At 49.4% G+C, this 10,156-nt stretch overlaps 1 protein-coding gene across 1 annotated transcript in view; it reads left to right on the top strand.

Annotated features, from left to right (window-relative positions):
* Positions 1 to 328: 328 nt before the first annotated feature.
* Positions 329 to 10,156, top strand: part of WNK2 (WNK lysine deficient protein kinase 2) — an 80,769-nt gene continuing 70,941 nt past the window's right edge. The window contains exon 1 of the mRNA XM_083869276.1: positions 329 to 1,024. Coding sequence (XP_083725402.1) covers positions 344 to 1,024 — 681 coding nt within the window. The 5' untranslated portion in view covers positions 329 to 343. The remainder of the gene's footprint in view (positions 1,025 to 10,156) is intronic.

Below are 10,156 nucleotides of genomic sequence, written 5' to 3'. Positions count from 1 at the left end.
CCCGCGGCGCACCCGGCGGGCTCACGCTCGCTCTGCGGAGCCGCCCCTCCCGCGCCCCCCCCCCGCATGGCGCCCGGCGCGGCCCCCGGCCCCGCTCGCCGGTAACGGCCCCGCCGCGCCTTTGTGCGCGGGCCCGCCGCAGGTGAGGGGCCGCACCGCCCGCCCCGCGCTCCGGGCCGCGCCCCTGCCCGCACCGGGGGGAGCCCGGCCGGTGGGAGCCCCGGGGCCGGGGGCGGTGCCCGGGGCCGGGCCGAGCCGTGGCGGCGCCTCAGGGCCGCGCTCTGCCCCGCGCAGGTGGCGGTGACTCCCCCGGGCCGGGCCGGGCGCGGAGCCCTCGGCCCCGATGGAAACGGGGGGCGATGCCCGGGCGGCGCCTCGGCGGGGCGGCACAGGCGGCGGCCGTAGCGGGGATCCGGCTGCCCCCCGGCCCGGCGCTGCCTCGGCCGCGGACACCGCCGTGAGGATGGACGGGCCCGGCGCGGACACCGCCGTGAGGATGGACGGGCCCGGGCCCGGCGCGGACACGGACACGGCCCCGGCCCCCGCCCCGCCGCCCCGCGGGCCCGGGCCCAGGGACACCAAGCTCGTCCACCAGCGGTTCCTGCGGAGGAGCGTGGTGGACTCGGACCAGGAGGAGCCCGCCTTCGAGCTGCCCGAGGCGGAGCACCAGCGGAGGATCATCCTGCTCCCCAAAACCCGGCGGATAATCGCGGAGCGGGCCAAGGCGGGGCAGGAGGCCGAGCGCCCCGGGGAGCCGCGGGCAGCGCCCGCCGCGGGCAGCGCCGAGGGGCAGCGGGAGCCGGGCAGGGATGCCGAGCGCAGGGAGGCGCAGGATGCTGCCAAGGACCAGGGCAAGGCCAAGAAAGAGGAGCCCGAGGAGGAGGCTGACATGAAAGCCGTTGCCACCTCGCCGGATGGCAGGTTCCTCAAGTTTGATATTGAACTCGGGCGGGGATCCTTCAAAACGGTCTACAAGGGTCTGGACACGGAGACGTGGGTGGAAGTGGCGTGGTGTGAACTGCAGGTAAGCCCGGCTCATCCTCTCTGCCTTTTTTTTTTATTTTTTATTTTTTTTTTTTTTTTTATTTTTTTTTTTTTTCCCCGCTGCACAAGACGGGCGCTGCAGGCAGCGTGCCGGTGTCACCCAGGCTCAGCCCTGAGCAGCCTCTCTGGGCACCATCGCTCGGGATCCAGTGTCTAACTATAGCGCAGTGTGCCCATTGGCTCCGGCTCCACCACCTTATTCACACTCCTCCCACGGTTAACCCCCTCGGGCCGGGGCCGGGCGGCGCAGGGGGTCACGCGTGGCCCGGAGCGGGGCGGGGGATGCTCGGCCCGGCGGGTCACAGTGACACCGGCAGGCGGGGACGGGGCCGTGTCTGCGGGAGGAACATTTCCTTTTGTCTTATGGCTCCATAGAGGCTGGGGAGCTGCTCCCCCCGACCTTCCCTCTCCCCTGCCGTGAGATTTTCGCTGTCCTGGTGAATCAAGCCTCCCAATATGCCCCGGTGCCTTTTTTTTAGGCGTAGTGTGTGCGATGTTTTGGTTAGGTCAAAGGCTTATCTGTCCAAATACCCTTGGGAAGGTGGATTTTGGCGTTACAGTTCTAGATGTTCAGAATGCGGTAATGAGAACGAAGGTTTAGATGCTGTTTTGTGCTGCTACCCTGTTCTTGGTGGGTTTTGTAACCTTTGGTAAAAATCGCAGCAGTACATGCTTAATTGCTTAATTTTTTTAATTTTTTTTGTTGCTTGTAGTGAAACTTGCAGTGCCTGTTACCTCACTTTTGTTGGCATCCGCTGGAATGAGACCAATCTAAGAGAAAAACCCGATACAGACTTAATACTGTTTTATTTTCAGCCTGAGTTACTCTGTAACTTAAATGAAACGAGGGTAACTCTTCATTATAATTTGGGGTCTTTAAACTTCCACTGAGTGGCTGAGCTTTATGGCCTACGCGAGTATTTGAAGCTGACATGGAGATGATGTGTTATTGTAAGTCTGAGCTCCTGGCTGTTTGTTTACATTTTAATGTTGCCCCAATCTGTTTGTAAATTACTCCCGGCTGCCCGGGATAGCTGGGGATGGATGTGCAACTACATCTTTATTCTCTGATGATTTCATTACACAACATAATCATAATTCACTGCAGCACTGCTCCCTTAACAAGAAATATGGGGAACACTTCTCAGTCTTCCCAGCCGTGCATTCCCTGGCTTTTATCAGCCAGGGATGCGGAATGGGAGGCACAGCAGCCGGGCAAGGAGTGGTGCGGGGCTGGATCCCGCTGTGCTCCAGCCCGGGGCCCTGGAGGGTTTGTGGGGAGAGGGGTTCTGGGGGAATATTAGGGGAATTTAAAAGAGAGCTGCTGGAGGGAAGCCTGGGGGCAGGCCTGGGCGTTGTGTGGCTTTGCTGGGAACTGAATCCGTAGTGTGCAAGGCTTCTACCTCAGCAGCCTGAAATCCACACGGGAGGGTGGCTGGGATGCTGCTGGAGGCACACTGGACTGTAAGAGGCTGATGCTGCTCCTGTCGCTCCAGGCCAGCCCCTTCACTGCAGAGCCATCGCACAGACCAGAATTCAGCAGGATGTCTGCTCTTCTCAAGGTGCTCTAGCAGGGTGATTGACATAGATGGTTTTCCACATATTTTCTGTAATAGAGCAGCTTTAACGACCGAAGCCTGACAAATGTGTTGGTGAACACTGCTTGGAAATGCTGCAAAGTCTGGATCATGCACACCCAAGGAAGAGATTGGGAAGGGAACACTGCAGTAAAGATTTCTTACTTGGTGAATGGCCTTCTTATCCTTAGTTACACTTGTGTAGGAATTCTTGAACTGGCCGCGTGTGAAGAAATCTCTGCTCGAATTCCCATTGGTTTTCACTATATGTGCTCCGGCCATATCAGGTCTTACTGCTAGATTTTTCAATATAACACAGGATTTGCTTTAGGCCTCTAATGGTGGGAAGAAAACTATTGTTTGGCTGCTTTAGAGAAATTGGTGTGAATCCCTAGAAGGAGGCAGGGGCTGCTGGGTCTCCTTAAACTCGCAGTGTGCAGTTTTGAGTGGTGCCGGAGGTAATGTGAGATGGTATGTGGCTTTGGGAGGCAGCACTTCGGGCTGGATGGGGAAAGCCTCATTGAATGACAAAAGCCTTTAACGACCGGGAGATTAAAGCCTGTGCCTCTGGGCTGGATTTGCATGGAGGAGGCAATGGGAGAAGGTGTGACTGGCTCTGTTGTCTCCAGCTTTTTGACTTGTAGAATACTCTCTCAGTTCAGCTGAGGAATTTTAAGGAAAACATTCAGAGGATGCTGTCAAGTAAATCGCTTTATTCGTGACTTTTTTTTTTTTTTTTTTCTTGGTGAGCTGTGCCGGTTAGATCTGCCTCGATTTGTCTTTCTCTGCACAAATTTGGAGTTCCCTATAGGTAGCAGGAGACTGAGTGGAAGCCATCACATCACTGTGTGTTGGAGACAAAATGCCTTCCTCTGCCGCCTCACACCATCAGAACACAGCCCAGAGCCTTCCTGGGGAAAAATTGCTGCAACCTGTAGTTTTTTTCTTCTGGAGATGCACTTGTGTTTGTTCCAGCTGGAGCGGGGAAGTTGGAGCGGGCAGCGCTGAGGTTCCATGCAGGCATTAATCCTGTCCTGGCTCAGCGCTTTTTCAGCCCACTTGTGCTGTTGCCTGTGTGTCTGTCTTTGTCCGTCTGTACAAAGCCTCCCGAGCCGTTCCTGCTCAGTGGCTTTATTTCATTGAAAAGGTGGCTTTAGGGTTCAGAGCTGAAGTCATGGCTCTGATTAGGGCGGGATCCAAGCGCTAACCAAGAGATCTGAGCTTTTGACCTGTCTGAAGAGGTGAAAGCTGTGCTTAAATTCTAGCTAGAAAATAAGGCTATTGTTCCTTCAGGAAGCTGAAATGCCAGAGCAGGATTAGTGTGCCCTTGCAGTTTTGGAAGGGTTTGCATTCCAAGGTTTTCAGCAGCTATAATTAATTGATGCCATACAATCGCTGTGTGGTGAGGCTTTGGCATCATAGTATTGCAGTGTTGCACTCCTAAGTAAAATGTTGGGTCATGAGTAAGGAATACAGGCTTTGCCACTCCCCCACCTGCAAGCCAAATATTCCTTTTAGTTAGAGGAATGGTTTCAAAATGCCCATCATGTTTCCCTTTGGGAATATATTGGGCTCTGCAAAGAGTCAGAGCTGGCGCTGTGAAATGCAGAGGCCTCATTGTACTTTATGGTTCTTGCTTGGACTGTGAATACTGCTGTTGTATTTAATTTTAATTTTTTTTTTGTTGAGAAATGGAGAAAGGTTGTGCTGTCTTATCATGCTGTTGCAGGAAGGTGCGAGATGCCTGGTGATGATCAGTCTTATGCCACTGTATCAAAATTCCAGGGTTTTTTTCCTGAAAAGGGTAGTAACTACAGCATTTCCACTGGTGTGGTAGTTTGTCTTTTGTTAGTGTCCTTGCTGGCTGGTAGCATTCATCTGATGTTGAAATAGTAGCAGGTTACTATCTGTGCTGGTGATTTATTGGTCAGATAGACTTTGTAGTGTAAATGAACAGAATAATTTAAAAAATCTGGGAGAAGAAAGGAGACAGAGACTGTACCTGAAAGCTTGAGTCTGGTATTGCTTCTGCTCACAGTAAATGAACTTCAAGACCAATTTTGTCTGTTTCCAGTTAATTTTTGCGGATGTGAGTTCTGTTTGAATTGAAACAATTGTTTTACAGTGTCGGTGTGGAAGTGTGTGCCTGTATCACTGGTGTTTGTTAGCAGAGCTGTTGCCCTGGCATGGAGAAGCAGGGCAGGGATATGGTAGTGAACTATTAATAGACTGCTTCTCAAATTCAGTAAATGAAATAGAGCTGGGTCAGGCTTCACATTCTGCTGGTGAATCACACAAGACTCCTTTCTTTTGCTTTTGAGCACATTGTGCCTCAAGGTTGATTTGTGCTCTTTTAATTCTGGTGAAACTCTTCATGCTAAATGTGTGGGTCCATAAGAAGAAATGGCTTCAAGTCAGAGCTCAGTGTAAAGGATATTTCTCGTTCCTTTGGTCATCTCATACCCACAGCTGATGGGGTGGAAAAAGCTGGTGTTGCAAGCCGTCACCCTGGTGATCCTTGCAGCTGATACACAGTCCGACACCAGTGAGGTTTACACTGGTGGCACGGTTTTGTGGTTAGGGTATAGTGGAGGTGTGAGAGTTCAGAGGAGATGGTAATGGTGTGCTGAAAGGTGCTGGCTCCTGGAGTTAACGCGTTTTGATGGTCTGAACGATTGGAGGTGCTGCAGAGGCTTGAGTGTCTCCTGGGAGGTGGAAGCCCTTCTGTCAGGGTTGGGTGTGAGACAGTGGTTGAGGAGGGAGGTAGGGATAAACCTCTGCTGTCTCAGGAGCCTGCTGCAGTGGCTCATGTGGTTCCCTGCTGAGAAGTTTGGTTTTTAGGTTTGACCATTTTGCTGATGGTCAGCAGCAGGACACGCACCTGGGTGTGCATTAAGCTCTGGGCTGGGTCTGCTGGCCAGAAACATAAATGTGAGCTAAGTGCTGATGTGTGGCGCCTGGACAGGCTGCAAGCACAAGGCAAGGACAGCCAAAGGTGTGTCACCCAGGATGTGTCACACAAGATGTGTGACACTTGGCACTCCTGCTGGAAAGGGATGCCTTCATTGTGCTGCAACAGGAGGGGCTTGCAGATACAGCTGGAGAATATCCAGAAGGGAATGTGGAACCAGAACTAGTTTGTTTTAAGTTCACATATATGAAGTTATGTTTGGAAATGCGTTTTTCCCCTGAAGTGACACTGATGGACAGCATGGCTGCTGTCCCTGGTGTGCCTGAGACCCAGGCTGGCCAAGAAGGGCAGCAGAGGGTTTTCCTCGTGGTGTTGTTAAGTCCAATCCTTGGTATTGCTGTGTAGCTCTGAAAGGAGGGAACAGCTCCCTGGTCCTGCTGCCCTCCTGGGAGGGAGAGGTCAGCTGTCCTGCAGGATGGGTCACAGCTGCCTTTTCCTGCAGCCACTGCCTGTCTGCAGCTGCTTCTGCCTGGGCTCTGCACCACAGCGAGGGTGCTTGTACATCCTTCTAAACCCAGGTTCTACATAAGCCACAAAATAGAGCCCCTTTTATGTGTGACTGGCCCCTTGCTCTGGAATGGACTGGTCTTCAAACCATAAGCTACTTCCCATATCCCTGATTAAAACCCCATTGTCCTCCAAAGGAATCAGGTCAGATAAGTAAACTTAATGGCTTTGATTAATATTTTTTCTAAAAAATAAAAACCTAAAAGGAAATGAGCATTTTTCGTTACCTCTTTTGTAATGCTTTTGTGGCGGGTGAGGCTGTACAGTAGCTGGTTACTAAAGCTATTAATTAATATCTTTTTCAGATTCTGAAAGTCCTGATATAATCCATTTCTCTCTATTTTAAAGGCCTTTTGTTTCATCATAATTCAGAGAATTTGAATGTAAACCTATATGGATGATGACTGCCTTATTGTTGGGGGATTTTTTTGTTTATTCATGTATTTATGTTGTTTTGGGGAGCTGTCAGGTATTTTCCATTAACGTTTTAGGAAAGCGTGAGCCTTGATAAACTGTGGATCAGAACTGAGCATGGTAATGTGATGTTCTGTGTTCCTGAATTAACAGGGCTTGTCCAAAGGCAGTGTCAGTGCATCTCACATGCTTAAACTGCCTAAAACCCAGTCAGACTAAACAGATGGAGTAAGGGTTTTTTTCCTTTAGCTGAATAATAAAACTTGTTCTATATTCTCTAAAATAAGGCTTTATTAAAAAGAGCAGATGACAGTTGGTCACCTCATGTATTGAGAACTGAGAAGTGATTTTTACAGAAGCAGCATAAACCAGGTGCTGCCTCTGTCTGCTTCCAAAATGGATGTTCCTATCTCTCACTAGAGCGTGCTCAAAGGATTAAAACTCTGATGCTTATTCCAGATTTTTATACAATAAGCAGCTTTTTCACATGTCATTTCCTGATGCTGGATTGTTGCAGTTAGAGGAGCATTTCAGGTGTCCCATTGTGCAGGAGCTGGTGCAGCTGTGGTGCTTCACTGAGCAGAATCAGTCAAACAGGACCCTGGGGAAAGTGGAGGGATCACAGAATTTCCAGTGAATGTAGCTCATTGCTGCAGGCCTGAGCAGCTGCTGAAACACTGGAATCAGTTCTACAAGAGCCAGATATTATCAAAATGGGTTTGTTTTGTTCCAGGCTGTGCTGATTAATCAAGGAAAACAGGCATGGTTGTGTGCATCTGAACTTGTTTTGTTTCTCTTTCGTATCAGTGTGTGTTTGCAGAGTTGTTGTAGATAATAAAGCGAGTCTTACACTAATGAGATGAACTTGCTTTTATCTCAATTATGATAACACTTATACTGCTAAGAATGGCAGAATCTTGAAAGAGAGAATGAAATTGTGGGAGCTGTGCCCCTCACTCCTTCCTTAGCTGCCAGGGTTGTAGTTTAAGGGGCTTTGGTGAAGACTCCAATGAGCCTTGCACTTGTGAGGGGAGCAGGGAATGAGTCTCCCCTCGTGGTGCGAGTTCTTTAAGTTTGGACATGGTGGGAGGGGAGATGGGCAGTGCCTCTTCCAGGTGTCCTGTAAGAGCAGAGTGGGTGCCACAGTCAGCTCTGTCTCTGGGATGGGTATGCAGTGTGAGGAGTGGCTGGAGAGTTGGTTTCTGGGTCCCAGCTGTGTTCACGGGGGCACATCCTGAGGCAGTTTGGGATGTATGCTGGAGCTCCTGCAGACACCTCGCCTCGAGGAAAGGCTCAGAGCCTTCGGTGTGCTGGCAGCTGAGGGCTGGCTGTCAGAGCCCCAAGTGCCTTCAGCAGAGTGCACTTGGACCCAGGTCAATTTTCTGCCTTATTTTTACAGTCTCCCGTTAAACGAAGCTGACTGGCTGGATTCCCACGTGACAGCAGATACTGCTGTGGAGGCACGCTGCAGCTTCCTCTGGGCTATAGACAGCTCTGAATCCCTCTCTGAGCAGGAGGATTAAGCCTTCTTTTCAAAGTACTGAAAGAAGAAACTTGTAGCAAATAACTGTGGTTGGGAGAGGAAATGAAATGGTTTTTTTAACTTGCTGGAATAAATGGTGATTTTTATGTTTAGGATTTGACTGCTTGAATTTGTGTCCTCACTCGTGAGCAATGTGCCAGAGCCCGTCTTCCTGCCATGCAATGGGAACACAACATCCCTACAGGGTCTGCTCACATGGAAGGCTTTGATGAGAGGCTGACATCCCTTACCATGAGAAACAGTTAGTGCTTAAAAAGTGTGATTAAAATGTGAATCTGTTCACTAGGATGAATCCAACATGACAAGTTTCTAACCAGTAAAGCTACAAAACTATTAGAAACACCAACTGTTTATCTAAGTAACACTGAAGCATTAAATACAGCTTCATTTAGTGAAGTGTGCATATACTTTTTTTAGTATATAGAAACCATTCTTTTGTTGAGGGAAGGAAATAACAAGCTCAGGCTTATGCACCTGTGGGCTTCAGAGAAGGTTTTGCTGCATAGCTGTGTTTTGAGGCTTTTCTGTGTGAGATGAGACACTTGGTATAATGAAACCTGGGTATTCAAAAGCAACTGCCACAAGAAGGGGACTGGGGATTTGATTTTAGCCACACAAATACTATCCAGACCTTTTCTTCCTTTTACTTGTGATCCTTTACTTTCTTCCTTTTACTTCCTTTTACGTTGCTGAATCCCAGCCCCATTTTTAACAAGCCCTGCTGGGGGCTATGTCTGTGCTTGGAGGGATCTCTCACATGGAGCTGCTGCTGGAGAGCTCCTAGAAGGGGAAGGGCTCTGCCTGGGGCAGTTGGCTTTGTCCAAGCAGGACACCAAAAAAAGACACACGGTACTAACTTGGGCCCTGAAAATGAAATCCAGTGTTGCTGCTGAATCCTGCATTCTCTGGGTTTGATGAGTGTGACTGGTGCTTTGTTACACATCAGGGAAGGGTTACAGGGTGCTTCATCAGCCCCCTCCCACCTTTGAAATGCACAGAAGGGTTTAGGTTATAAAGGAGATTAAAGACCATCTCATTTCAATCCCCTGCCCTGAGCTGGGGCAATTTCCACTGCACCAGGCTGTCCCAAGCTCCATCCAACCTGACCTTGAACATGTCCAAGGATGGGGCATCCATCTGTCCTCTGAGCGACCTGTGCCGGTGCCTCTTCGCCCTCACTGCCTTTTTGGGAAGGCTTTATCAGTAAAATAGATGCTACTTCACAAAAACTTTCCAGTAGGCTTTTAAAAGGCAGTTTAAGTTGCTTTTTTCCTTTTTATTCCTTCTCTTTCCTGTCTTCTGCCTCCCCTCTGAAAGTTAAAAGGACACGGTTCTGTTCTTAGCACCTCCTGCACTGCCTCAGGGTATATATACACACTTATCCTGTTTTCACATTCCTTATTGTTCTTTAGAGGGTCATCTTCACAGTTGCATGAAATTATCGCCTGTAATTAATCTGATGAGATGCCATTTCACCTGAGAGCCCCCCAGTTGTGCAGGGGTTTCCTTGGGCACTGCTTTGTGCAGCCTTGGGTCCATCAGTCAGTGACAGCTGGAGCAACATCTGGTGTCCCTGAACATCCTGATAAACCCGAGAGGAAAACCAGAGTTTGCAGAGAAACAAAGGAAAATGGGGTGGCACCTGGGGAGACGAGGTGCAAAGGCCATTTATGACCTCTTGTGCAATAATTGTTTCTGATTCTTAGCAGTGACTGATAGTTGTCATCTTCCTGCCAGCCTTGTTGATGCTTTGGTACTGCAGTTCTGCTCCTGCAAGTGCATTTCATGTGCTGGCAGTGCCTTTTTTTAAAAACAAGCTTCCATAAAGCTTATATATTGTGCATTTTTATATGCTTTATCCTGTTTGCAATATCTCTGAGTTTTAGAGTTAAAACTGTAATTTATGATTTCGGTTTGAGAAAGAAAAAAGTCATTAGGACATTTCCACAAAGCTAATTTTTGTGTGCAAAAAAGAGAGAACAATGTAATGTTCTATGAACTGTGACCTTTGTGCCTTGTAAGATGTATAGGGTATATTTCCTAATGGATTTCTGACAGCAGTTACTAATGGGATCCTCTGGCAGTGGAGTCCTTGGAACA

The sequence above is a fragment of the Zosterops lateralis genome (genome assembly GCF_965231275.1).
Source record: "Zosterops lateralis genome assembly, chromosome: 11".
Lineage (NCBI taxonomy): Eukaryota > Metazoa > Chordata > Aves > Passeriformes > Zosteropidae > Zosterops > Zosterops lateralis.
The sequence above is the reverse complement of the archived record's forward strand: the minus strand, read 5'-3'. Positions and strand labels throughout refer to the sequence as shown.